Genomic DNA, 14,019 nt, shown 5'->3' with positions numbered 1-14,019 from the left:
CATAATTTCAAAAATATAATGCATCCCATTGAAGTCAATGGGAAATCAGACGTCAGTTCTTTAAAAAAGAGTGAATATGCCCTTTATTTATAGCCGAAACTTTAAAAAATAAAAAATACTCAAAATGATGGCTGTCCAAAAATACAGCCTCAAAAAATGTTTTGGGAACATAACCTAAATTTTACCACAACCTTTCTTCAACCAAATGTTTCCCTGGATCCCGAGCAGAAAAGAACAGCTATAGAAGCTAAATGTCCTGAAGGAAGTGGTGTATTCTTTCCAGTCTGGCACAGTGCTCTCTGCTGCCACCTCTGTCCATGCAGGAGAGGTTTTCTATGAGGATTATGTACTGCTCTGGACAGTTCCTGTCATGGACAGAGGTGGCAGCAGAGAGCACTGTGTCAGACTGGAAAACCAGCACTTCCTGCAGGACATGCAGCAGCTGATAAGTACTGGAAGACTTCAGTTTTTAAATAGAAGTAGTTTACAAATCTATAAAACTGACTCAAATTAATTTGAAAACATTTTTTTCTGGAGTGCCCTTTTTTAAAGCTATTGCAGCCTTTTGCCTTCCTAAGATTTCTAAGTTCAGTTAATTTAAGTGATTTAGTACTTTAACAAATCTTTAATAATAATGAATACAATTTGTATTCTAAAAAAATAATTGAATAAGAAGTGTTATACTCATAAAGTGGGACAATAAAATACATATTGGGGTTTGTTTTGTATCTTTATTGAAAACAGCAGAAATTGTTCTAAAATTACACCCAAAAAAATCTTTAAGTAATAAAATAGATATTTGTGCTGCGAGGCATAGAACGCTATAGTTCTACATAGGAAATACAGAGGCGCTGCCAGATGAGCCACACTTAATGAATATACAAGGCATTTGCTTCGTTTTTCTGCCAGTTCCTGCTTCGCCTCAAGCCACATTTAAAGGGCTGTATTCCATTATACATATTAAAAGGGTGATTCCACTCAAAATTTAAATGATTTACAGAGAAATATACCCACACCCAAACTTAACCCTCATTCTAGATCTGGGGTCTATTTTAGAGAGTGCAACAATGCTACTATATAGTAAAACAACAATGAGGCAGAAGATGACAATAACAGGATATTTAAAGAGAGTGTCCTATCTCAGGGTAGCATAAACTAGTGACAGAGAAGCTGAACAGAATGATGTATCACTTACATTGTTCTGTGTAGCTGATCTGGAGATATCCTCCTGAATAACATGGTCAATAAGTAGTTCTCTCCATTATGTGCATGAGCCCAGTAGTCCTAGATATTCGTGAGAAGCAGGAAACTCCGCCCACCAGCTGCTGATTGTTAGTTATCTATCCATGCTGCGTATAGGCAGTCAGCTGTCAATCATCAGCTAGAGGGTGGGGGGAAGGGTGTGGCAAAAATCCTATTCTCCTGCATATTAGGGGAATGGCTAAACAGAATGATGTAAGTAATGCACCAATCTGTTCATTTAAGTCACTAGGCTTATGCTGCCCTCATTTAAGGCAGAATAAACCTAGTGACAGATTCTCTTTAAGGGCTGGTATTCACTACCTGTTCCTAATCTTCCTCTTCCTATAGTCTAAGCTATCAGCGGACAAACTATCCCTCACTGTCCTTACAGTGTCCCTATGAATACCCTGGTCTCCCAACATAAAAACAGAACATTAGCAAAAGCAAAAATGCTGAAAAAGCAAATAATTTGTATCCTGGTAAAATAATATGTTATGTAAGTATGTTCATATTATTTTAGTTAGATACACAAGTAAAAGTTATGTTTTTTTAGTGTACGGGGAATATTTAGATTCTAGTGGGCTTTTGGCCCTATGTACCTTTGTGTTTATTATTACCATTTGGGGAACTGTGGGTTGGGAAAAAGTGAGGATCATACTGGAAAAGGGCAGTGCCTGTGATGTCTGTCCAACAGATTCTGCAGATATGAGTCATGGATGGGAAAAATCATCATGGAGGTCTGTGATAGATGGGAAAGAAATAAAAAGATGATAAATCTGATCAGGGAAGTTACTGAATGTAACTGCACTGTAATCACTTACAGTCTGTGCAGCCTGTGTAGCACTTCCATCTACCACTATAGGGTCACTCTATGCAATCATTTATTATACAGATCCTGTGCAGTGCTAGTATCACCACTATACAGTATACTCACTATATTAAATCACTATTAGGGCCATGTTCACACAACGTAAGTTCTACAGTAATCACGGCCGTTGTTGCAACGGCTGTGATTAGTACAGAACTTACATTGTACTGAAGGCTAAAGAAATCCCGGCTGGAGTGTATACACATAGTATACACTCCGGCCGGGATCCCTAGCAGCGCCGCAAGAAACTGACATTCAACGCAATTCAACGAATAGTGGCCGCAGAAAACCCTGGCAGTTCACACAATGGAGCGCGCGGCTCCGGCCGCACGCTCCATTGTGTGCAGTGGGAGTGTGCACCCGCATCAGAACTCAGTGGCGCTAAAGATCATCCAGCTGGTACTGCAGTACCGGCCGGGATGATCTTTTCTGAGACCGCCCATTCCGTGACCCGGCCGGGTCACAGAACAGCCGGTCTCTTACAGTGTCTGTACATAGCCTTACAGTGTAAAGATCCTTTAAAGAGCTGATATCTACCATTCTAGGGTTACTGTATGCAATCACTTATATGTTATACGTATCCTTTGTAGAGCTAGTATATACCTCTGTATGGTCAGTGTATGTAATCACTAATATGGTGTACATATACTGTATAGAGCTGATATTTACTTCTATATGGTCAATGTATGCAATTAAATATAGTATATGGTTCACAGATCTTGTGCTGGTATCTACCACTATATGTGCACTGTATGGGGGGCTGTTGGTTTTCTCTTACTAACAGTAACAGTATGTTGGTATTACTCAGTTTCTGTAGTAGTACTTTGTATCATGGTCTAGTGGTAAAATTTTTCCCTTCTATGCTGATATTATTGGTAACGTTGGTCTCAGTATACTGAATTTGTTCAGTAACAGTATAATGACAAAATATGTATGTGATAATATTTGTTCCTTGTATGTTGGTATTGTTAAGTAGCTGTATAACTAATATATAGAAGTATGTTTCACACATAGGGGGGGATTTACGAAGCGTACACCACAAGCGTACGGCAGGGAGAAGGGGCAGATTCGCCCCTTCTCCCCGGCGTACAACTTCCGTGCGCCCCGCTCGCCCGATGAGCGGGCTGGCGGAGCTTGCAAGGGCGTGATAAGGTGAGGAGGAGGCGTGGCCTCCTTTCGCTCCTCATTTATCATGATTTAAGTCTGCTTGCAGACGCAAATCATAATGCACCCGGCCGGCCAGATTTACTAAGAGGCGTACGCCTCTTAGTGAGTCCTGCTGCAAAAAAGGGGGCAGGGCTTAATATAAGACCGGCGTACTTGTACGGCGGTCTTCGTAAATCCCCCCCCCCCCCAAATAGTATATTTTCACACATTATTATATCACCCCAAATTATATCATAGCTACAGTATGTTGTCTTTGGGATGTATATGTGTGCTATTGCTTGACCTTTAGTGTTCCTGTAAGAACCCCCATGTAATATAATATTTTATTTATGATGATTTATTATATGATTATCCCCGTTTTGCGGCACTTCTGGGCAGTGTGATTAGGAGACCTACCTATTATTTATCGCTTTACACTACCAGATAGTGATTGATGTCTTTACTTTTTGGGCCACTGTATATTTTCTCCTTTTCATTAAATACCCATTCCATTTTCCATGACAACTCCACACCCTCTGTTTGCAGTTCTGTTGGATACCTGGCGTCTCTTGTGTCTATGGAGGGAAAGGGTCATAACAGTGGAATATTAAACCAATCCTATTTAACAAACATGTATCAAAGGGTTTACAGGGTGTATCACAGATTGGATCTCTTGGGCTTATCTCACCCCATTGTTACATGGTGCCGGAGGATCGTATAAAAGTGCGGAGCACGACTACCCTCCATTGCTGACCCGAAGGCAACACTAAGAATGGGCACAATGGTAAGTGACATAAAAGCTGACCCATAATACAGATGCATTATATACTGTTTTCTGGTGTTGTTTTTATGGCATATAGAAGGATAAAAAGTCAAAATTCTAGTATATATATATATATAGGTATAGTAATAGGTGTAATATTATGTAGAGTCCAAGAGGACCGCCATCCACGTTGCATTGCTAAACAGTAAAGGGAGGCAAGGTTGAGTTTGAGTTCTCTCCAACACGGGACAGACACAAAGGTTATTAGCAAGAGGTGATGTGTTGTACCGTGTATTACTTCATTAGGTTAGACTCTTTTTTATATGTAAGTCCCTGGTAATTTACAGTGGTGTCTCTGTAAGGTACCTGCCACTCAGCAACTTACTGAGTACCCACCGGATACTCAGCAACTCAGATTTACCAAAACTGTTAAAAGTATTAGATTATTAGAAGTACATGACCTTGATGTTGGCATGATAAAGAACTTTTGACATCCGGAACATCAAAAGTTATTGATTTCACTGCTGAGACCCACTGCGATCAGTAGATATAGTCGGGGAGAGCTAATTTCGTCAATGTAAGTCTTTGAGGCTACATCGTTGGAATTGTTGGAAGGCTTCAGGGAGTGGATCGTGATGCTACAGCTCTCTCTTCCTGGCTATATGTCTTTATCACAGCGGGTCTTAGTGATCAGTTTTTAGGAGTAGGTCCAAAACTTAGGAAAATGTTCTCCTCATTGCAAATTTTCCCTGGGCTTTGCCATGTGATCAGCACTACCAGGCTTAATCTCATTGCTTATAACAATGAAAACACCTGCAATGAAGCCCGGTAATGCTGATCATATGGCAAAGTCCTGACTGTAAGATTGCAGAGCCCAGAAAATCAATTAGGCTCTATATAAATAAGGAAGCGCAAGAAAACTGCAACTAAGGGTTATTAATAGAGCCTGGTGTTTATATTTGATGTAAGCAGCCCGCATTCTCATAAATAATATAATTATTAGGTGAAATTAGTAAGGGTTGGCCAGGAAGGTTCGGAAATTTCTATAGTTTATCATCGGCTTTATTTAGTTTTTTTTGCAGGCACTATAAGTAGGATTAGCAATAAATAGGGCTAACCTGCAATATCAGATACAGGCTGTTTCCCCTGTATAAAAATAGAATTAAAATATAACAGGTTGGTTGTATGCAGCTGTAACTGAGGGGAACTTAGAAGCTTTTTTGCATACATTGTTATTATTAAACTTAATGAATAACCAGTATTCAGTGAGCTCCTAAGCCCCCTCTAGTGGCCACTCCAGGCAGCCAGAATAATAATTTCTAAGTAAATTTCTATGCAGTAAATTTGGAGCTTTGTATAGTAAAACACATATGGCTATGCAGAGTATTGCCAATCGTTCTAAGGAAATAGTAAAAAATGAATAAGCACAGCATTCTAAATCTAAAAATGGTGTAAGATAAAAGGTGGAAATTCCCTTTAAGGTCAGAGAAAAAGAAAACAAATAGCAGCAGTGTGTCTGACTAATCATATATCATGGTGCCCATTCCTAATATAATTTTCCCTATTTCTTCTTTCCACAGCTGCTGCTTCTGGCCTTTTTGGCCGCCTTCATAAACCCACTGCTGGCAGATGTAAGAGATTGTTATCGTATTAATATATTAAATTGTATTATGAGCCTTTTGTGGCATCTCACATAGAGCACTGGTCAACAATATGTTGCTGTAATTTACATGACACCATCTATACAAATTGTCCTGTACTGGAAGTAATAATTACTGAAGGTCCTTTCTTTCTACCGTTTAATCCAGTTCTATTCAAGAGCACAGTTAATAATAATAATAATAATAATAATAATAATAATATTTGTATAGCACCAACAGATTCCTCAGTGCTTAAAGTGTCACTGTCGTTAATTTTATTTATTTATTTTGCAGAAATCAATAGTACTTTGTAATGGGTTTATTAGCCGAAAAATGCATTTTTATCATGAAAAAGCAGTTTGAAGCTCTCCCCCCTGTCTTCATGGTTGTCTATGGAGAGGGGAGGAGTGGAGTGAGATGAGGCACCAAAACAAGACAACAAAGAGTTAATTTACAACTACATGACTGGGCTTTCTCCTCATTACTGACCTCTCTGACCTCTGAATACCGACATTCACACAGGTCCTGCTGTGTAATCCTTTGTTCTCTGCTCTCTCCTGGCGACTAATCTCCCTCCTCCCTCCTCCCCTCTCCATAGATTACACAGGGCACGACTAATGTAAAAGAGTCGAGATTTCCTGATAATGAGAGAGAGGAGGGAGGGGGGGGGGGGGGCCTGGGGAAAGTGTTTTTAAATGCAGATAATGACATATTTGCCCATCAAACCCAATTACAAAGTTTCTTAAAATCACCTAAACTATTGATTTCTGCAAAAAAAAAAAAAAAAACACGACAGTGCCTCTTTAAGTTACCTTTGATCAGGAATGGGGAACCTTCGGCCCTCCAGCTGTTGCAAAACTACAATTCCCATCATGCATGGACAGCCAAAGCTTTTGATTTGGCTGTCCAGGCATGATGGGAATTGTTGTTTAGCAACAGCTGGAGGGCTGATGGTTCCACATCCCTAACCTACAGTAGATCATCATAGACCACCAAAGCCCACTGTGCACTTGCATTTGCTTAGGTTTTCCTAACGCTGATCTTAGCTCTTTATGTAGACTTTAAGGAACATTGGACTCAATGTTGGGGTACAGATACCGGTCCTAGACCCATTTCATTTATATTTTAATTCATATTTGATAATAGTGTATAACATAGTATACATACAGTGCATGCATTCTTGTGTTTTGCAGTATTACCAATACTATGGCACTGGAGATAATGGTCGGCACGAATACCACACCATAAACGTCAATGAGGAAGTCAAGGTTGCTGTAGTAAATGTTTTCTCTGGAACAGAGTCAGCCCATGCCGTCTTTGATTACAGCCAGGTAGGAGGCTGGGGGGCATTTATTAATAGTATAAATGCTTTATTAGTACTGTAGGTGATGTCTTCAAGAAACAGTGCCAGATTGTGTAGAGCTGTGTTTGGTATTACACATTCATTTTGATGGGACTGAGCTACAATAGCCAGAGACAGTCCTGGGTGTGAGTTATTGCTGAAGAAATCATACAGGCTTTCCCAATAGAGTTGACTGAATGAATCTAGAGTGAGGGCCCTTTTACAAGTCCTGCTATTAGTTAGGCCCCATAGGGGATTAAGGCATTTACATGCGCAATTTGCTTGTAGAGTCATCTCTCATTACCAGTCCACATGAACGCACACATGTGGTGAACCCCTGAGGTGTTGTGTCGGAGGAGCGGCCGATCACTTGCTAGGTGGTGAGGTGTGACCCCACTCCGTTGGTGGTTGGCCGAGATACAGCCGGACCTTGAGGTGTTATATTGTGAGCCAGTGCCGGTTGGGCACACAGGTGTGAGGGCACGCCTGCTTTTATTTTACAAAGCTGGTTGTACCTTTTTCCCCTGTGGTCAGTGTCCTGCTGGGCTTCTACGGGGTCCCTTGGGTTAGTGGAATCACGGATTACCTAAGTAGAATAGTGACTCTCCCGGACTATCGGATCCACCACCCACAGAAAGGGAAAGTGTCCCAAGGTTGTGGTGTATACTGTGTCGGTGTAAGGCGAAGAATCACAGAGTCTCTTTACCATAAATAAAGCTGTTTTTACTGAGGGATACGTGCTTGCAGTAGGATACACAATTATGACGTTTCTCTTCATAAAGCACTGGATAATACACTTGTAGATATATACTTGGCAATACAGCAACCGAATCTGCGACAGGAATAGCATGATTAATATAGTTGTACTGACTGAGTAGCTTGTAGAGTGATGCAGAGAAGCAGAGTAGCAGAGAGGAGGATCTCGTGAGAGTCTCAACCCAAGTAGTACTGTGCTCTGCCGGGATGTTGGACGATGCGGTAGAATACTTAGAAGAAGAAGAGAACACAGGCCCCAGACCTTGTTACCTGAGGCTTCCCTGCTGACACCCGCGCTGCGAGATAGAGTTCATAGGCTTACTACAACTTTGCTCTATCTGGATCAGTTCCTAGCTTCTGTGGCTTTTGTAAATACTTTCCTGCTCTGTTGGTTGGGTTGAGGTTGTCTCTGACTTGTCCTCTCCTAAGAGGGCTTAACACTGCATAGTGTTGGGTAGCATCACTGAGAAGAAACTGTTAGCTGTGTACTGTCTTGCTTCCTTCCCATACAGGGCTCTAGCTAAGACTGAACTTCTCTTCCTGTCTCCTACATGACTTCCTATCTCCCAGCATCTAAGGTGCGCTGTGAGTGGGTGAAGAGTGCTAACAGAAGAAGTAAAGAGAGAGGTGATAGGAGAGAAGAAGTACAGATTCCTGTTGTTGTGCAGATCCATAGACATACAAAGAAACAATAACCCTTTATAAACTTCAGCTATGCAGCATCTGAACATACATATCTAATACAGCGACATCTAGTGGCGAAACTTTATCACTACTTTCATCACCACATAAGTACAATAAGTACAGACTTTTATGAAGGGTGTATATAATAGTAACACCCATGGTAGGACACCACACACACAGAGTGAGGGAAGTATTTGATACACTGCTGATTTTGCCAGTTTTCCCACCTACAAAGAATGAAGACATCTGTACTTTTTTTTCGTAGGTACACTTCACCTGTGAGAGACAGAATCTATTTTTTTAAAAATCCAGAAAATCCCATTGTATGATTTTTAAATAATTTTTCTGCATTGTCTTCTTGGGGTTGTACTCATCCTTCTTCTTTCTCCAAAAACTGCAAGTGGAGTTGATACCAAAAGTTCTATTGTAGTCTCATCTGACCACATGACCTCCTCCCATGCCTCCTCTGGATCATCCAGGTCATTGGTGAACTTCAAACTGGTCTGGACATGTGCTGGTGTGAGCAGGAAGAAATTTGTGCCCCTCAGAATTTTAATCCATGATAGTGTAGTGTGTTATTTACAGTAATATTTGAGAGTATGATCCCAGCTATCTTCAGGTCATTGATTAGGTCCTCCCATATAGTTCTGGTCTGATTCCTGACCTTTTTCAGAATCATCTTTCCCCCATGAGGAGAGATCTTGAATGGAGTCCTAGACCGAGAAAGATTGACAGTTATCCTGTGTTTCTTCCATTTTTTAATAATAAGGCCAACAGTTGTTGCCTTCTCACCAAGCTGCTTGCCTTTTATCCTGTAGCCCATCTCAGCTTTGTGCAGATCTACAATTTTGTCCCTGGTGTCTTTAGACAGCTCTTTGGTCTTGGCTGTAGTGGAGAATTTGGATTGTGATTCACTGTGTGTAGACAGGTGGTTTATTTTGTACAGGTATTGAGTTGAAACAGGTTTAATTAATACTTGAGATACTATTTCAGGAACAAGGTTATTAGCTGCTTCAATGTAATACTTCCAATAAAAATGACCAATCCTTTTTTTTTGTTTCCAGAACATAATTGCCTACCAAATGCCCTACAGAGGAATCTGTGTATTGGCACACATGGATATCGCTACCTTCCCAGCTCTTGGATGGATAAATAACTATATTCACTCTAAACGGGTAACTATTGGTGCCCCATCTGTAAAGATGTTTGGGAGGAAAAATGGACACCATTGACCTCCTTATATTTGCATGGCCTGAAAAATTAGCAAGCATGAAAATAAATAGAAAGGAGATACAGCTCACCATAGTAGTTGTAACAGCAACAGGCAGGGCTGGGGAGGGTGCTCGATCTTCGAGGCGTTGGCCAGACGCCTCATGCAAGACTAGGCTGAGAGGAAGGGGTGTGGAAGACGGCACTCCTGGACGTAGAAATGTTTAAAACATAACTTTTATTCGTGCATGTTTAAAATTCAGCGGTCGGCATAGCAGGACCTACGCGTTTCGCGCTACTGCGCTTAATCATGGTCTAATATCAAGTGAGTATCGTAACGAATAAAAACAGGTGACCAGCCAATGAGAAGATCCCTACGTCATAGATCATGTGCTTGAGCAACACAGGTTTAGCATAAATGCAACTGCCACTAATTACATATGCAACGGGAACAATCCCAAAGTACTTATAGAGTGAAAGTGCATGCTAAGGTACAAAAGGATATAAAACTATAGGTAATGATAAAGTAGGTCATTTCTGTAATTCCGGCCTTTTGGATGCCTGGTATCCAGGCGGAAGATCATTTCTGCTTCCTTATGTAAGACCTGTTTATGCCAGTCACCTCCTCTTGGTGGTTTTTTAACCCTTATGATGGCACATGTGCTGAAGGTGCTGACATCCCCTCTGTGAGTTTCAATAAAATGTTTCGCTGCCCCTGATACATTCGTTTTGTGTTGTTTTCTGATACTTGTGAGGTGTTCACTTATACGTTGTTTGTATTTTCTTATGGTGCATCCCACATAAGATAATTTGCAAGCCGTGCAATTGATAGTGTAGATTATGTGGTCGCTATTACAGTTTAGGAAATCCCTAATTTCAGAGTTTTTTTCCCCAGAGCTGTCACTGAAGATTCCCTTATTGTGTGACACAAACTTGCAAATTGGACAGCGTGCATCTCCGCATCTGAAACAGCCCATAAGTTTGCGGCTAGTTTGCGGTATCTCAGGGTGCAGAATACTTGGTGACAACAAATCCCTTAGTGATCTACCTCTGCGTGGTACGCACCTGAAGCCCTGATCCAGAATCTCGGATAGGGCTTCATCCTGCCGCAGGATAGGAATCTTTTCTTGAGGATATCCACAATTTGTTTGTATTGGGGTGAATATGTGGTGGAAAATGTGATTGGAGTAGGTGACTCCTGTACACATTGTGCGTTATTGGCTGATTTTGACAGCAAGGATTCCCGTTTTTTAGTGGAGACAATGCCTTCAGCTCTGCGTATTATCTGTCTATTATAGCCTCTTTTGGCCAAGCGGGTAGCAGTCTCTTTGCATTGTGTCCTGAAAACCGCGCTGTCTGAACATATACGCTTCACCCTCGTGAATTCTCCTACTGGGATAGCCTGTATGGTGTGGAGGGGGTGTTCACTTGTGGCATGTAGTATGGTGTTTCCTGCAGTGGGCTTACGATAAACAGAAGTGGTGACAGCTTTTTTGGGAACCAAGGCATGTAAATTAATGTCCAAAAGGTGATTTCTGTTTTGTGGAAGTAATGAGTGAAAGATAAATTAAATGCATTGTTATTTATGTGTTGGACAAACTGGCATGCCTGCTTCTCCTCACCTCCCCAAACCAATAGCAGGTCATCTATAAAGCGGCCGTACCATTTAATATGGTGGAGAAATGGATTAGTTGGAGTATAAATATACTGTTCCTCCCACCATGCCATATAGAGACCTGCTAGGGTTGGGGAGAATTTGGCCCCCATAGGAGCTCCTTTGGTCTGCAGAAAAAAATCATTGTTGAAGGAGAAATAATTGTGTTTCAATAAATATGTGGTTAGATCAACAATGAATTCTTTTAGTTCATGACTGTACCTGCTGTATTTGTACAAGTGATGTGACAAAGCTGTGATGGCTAAGTCATGGGGTATAGACGAATATAATGCTGTCACGTCACAACTCAACCAAGAAAGATTAATATCCCACACAAAATTTTTTAAAATATTCAACACTGAGCCCGAATCCTTTAAATACCCTGGTACTCTCACTACCAGGGGCTGAAGCAACGAGTCTAACCAGGCACAAACTTTCTCATTAAGGGAGCCAACCCCCGAGATGATGGGACGTAGGGGAGGGGGGCTGACTCCCTCAAGCACATGATCTATGACGTAGGGATCTTCCCATGGCCTATCCCAGCTATCATCAAACCACTCTAAAATATCCCAGTCCTTCTATGGGCCGTATTGTGGCCTGTATCCTTTTAGAATAAATGTTGGTGGCCTTTGAAAGAGATAAATAATAATAATAATAATAATAATAATATTTATTTATTTGTATAGCGCCAACAGATTCTGCAGCGCTTATTTAAATATATAAATACAGTACAGGTTTTATTTATATTAAATTATACAATGAATAAATTAAAATGAAATTAAAAATACAGAATTAGAGACCTGCTCTCGAGAGCGTACAGACTAGGATGACTGGGGGTGATACAAGAGGCAACAAGGGCTTTATTTGTCGATGTTCCAGTCATTGTACATAGAATCTCAAAGTGCCTATAGGTGTTTGGGCAAACCAGTCACAAGCCATTTTCTAAACTAAGGTAGCAAGTACAAAGTAGATGGTACCAAAGAGGTTATGGAGAGGAAGCAGAAGGGATAGCAGAGAGGGAGATGAGATTAGGAAATGTCTTCAGGGCACGCTTGAAACTGGGGGTGTTGAGATTAGTCTGAGCTTTTTGGGTAGGGAGTTCCAGAGAACTGGTGCAGCACGAGATAAGTCTTGGAGACGGGAGTGAGAGGTTCTGATTATGGAAGAGGTTAGTGTAAGGTCATTAGCAGAATGTAGAGCACAGGAAGGATGGTAGGTAGAGATGAGGGAGGAGATGTATGGAGGGGCAGAGTTGTGGAGATCTCTGCCATAGACCCTCTAATGTGGTTTTGATATTAATGTTAATGTTTTCCCTACTATAGGAAAAGAAGAAGGAGCTGGAAGAGCTGAGCAAACATTACTTTGTGACTAACCAGCAAGTGTCTGATGTGGGCCAGTTTGGTAACGCTGTGAAAAGCCTTTGTTGGGGAGTTCCAACCTACTGGGCTCGTGAATACCCTCGTGAGTACACAAGTGCTTGTCTTGTTGTGGCTATGTATATCTGTCAGTATATATCCTTTATGCCGACACCACTTCCCCCCACTGACCACCTGTTTGTTAGAGCTGCAGTGCTGACATATACGGTGAAATTGAATAGGAAGCAGACAGCACCATATATTGTGTAGTGGCCAAGCAGCGTTACTGCAGCTCAGCTACTACTAAAGTGAATGAAGGTTACAATAACTCAGAACGAGCACCACACAATGTACAGAAGCCTCTGCTCCCTGCTTTATTTCACTGCCGCTTTGGTGAATAGCTGATCATTACAGGTTTCGGGTGTTATAAATTTTTCCCAGAAATCATGGGTATTTTCTCACTAGACACCCTCTTCATTACCAAGGTGTTTTTTTATTGCTATAACTCGAAAATTACTAAAGAAAACGTGTGATTCTTTCAACCCATAGGCTGGATTCACACTACGTATAACACCGCCCGTTCTGTGACCCGCCCGGGTCACAGAACGGCCGGTGTTACTGAAGATCATCCGGGGCGGTACTGCAGTACCGTCTGAATGATCTTCATCTCTGGTGAATTCAGATGCGGGCACACCTGTGTGCGCCCGCATCCCAATTCACCTCTGCACACAATGGTGCATGCGGCTGGAGCCGCACTCTCCATTGTGTGAACTGACATGTTGTGTGTGTCAGCTATTTAATGAATAGCGGCTGCAGAAAACTGACATGTCAGTTTTTTCGTGCATATACACTCAGGCTGGGATTTCATTCCATTCCATCCGTTGTTTGAACATAGCCATAGTCTGCATAGTACTTCAAAGTGAACCTAGAGATTTTATAATAAATGCCCAATAAATACAGGACAAATGACACAATGTTCTCTTCCACAGGTCCACAGCGTAGTTTTGGTATTAGCGCATGTGCTGGTATTCATTTTTTCTTCATACGGATTGGTCTCTGTGGAGGATTCAGTTTTTAATCTTCAGTCTGTCCAACATCTACAAACACTTCTGTGCTGTTAACATTAAAACCTGACTAGCCAGCTGCAAGGGATGAACCAGTAGATTATGTGTAACATGCTATGGTTACAGACCAATAATAATAAAAGTCATTGTGTTTTTTTTTTTTGTATCCTAATCAGCCAATAAACAAGTAATTGAAATTATATAGTAGTATTACCTTTACTTCGTCTTTAAATGTGGAGAAATATCTTATGTCCGTTGAATTTGAAAGGTGCGACCCACCAGCTATATGAGTATAT

The 14,019-nt window shown here is 41.2% G+C and overlaps 1 protein-coding gene across 1 annotated transcript; it reads left to right on the top strand.

Moving 5' to 3' along the window:
- The first annotated feature begins 3,971 nt into the window (after nt 1-3,971).
- LOC138783144 (gastrokine-2-like) lies at nt 3,972-13,923 on the top strand. The gene is made up of 6 exons (XM_069957484.1): nt 3,972-4,040; nt 5,600-5,650; nt 6,853-6,990; nt 9,506-9,616; nt 12,627-12,765; nt 13,649-13,923. Exons 1-6 carry the CDS (start codon nt 4,029-4,031, stop codon nt 13,735-13,737), a joined length of 540 nt encoding a protein of 179 aa, XP_069813585.1. The 5' UTR covers nt 3,972-4,028; the 3' UTR covers nt 13,738-13,923.
- The last annotated feature ends 96 nt before the right edge of the window (nt 13,924-14,019 follow it).

This window comes from Dendropsophus ebraccatus, chromosome 1 (assembly GCF_027789765.1).
Source record: "Dendropsophus ebraccatus isolate aDenEbr1 chromosome 1, aDenEbr1.pat, whole genome shotgun sequence".
Classification (NCBI taxonomy): domain Eukaryota; kingdom Metazoa; phylum Chordata; class Amphibia; order Anura; family Hylidae; genus Dendropsophus; species Dendropsophus ebraccatus.
The sequence above is the reverse complement of the archived record's forward strand: the minus strand, read 5'-3'. Positions and strand labels throughout refer to the sequence as shown.

Coding starts and splice junctions, on each gene's coding strand:
- LOC138783144 (XM_069957484.1), top strand. Junction 5,651..6,852: donor TAAACCCACTGCTGGCAGAT/GTAAGAGATTGT, acceptor TGTGTTTTGCAG/TATTACCAATACTATGGCAC. Junction 9,617..12,626: donor ACTATATTCACTCTAAACGG/GTAACTATTGGT, acceptor TCCCTACTATAG/GAAAAGAAGAAGGAGCTGGA.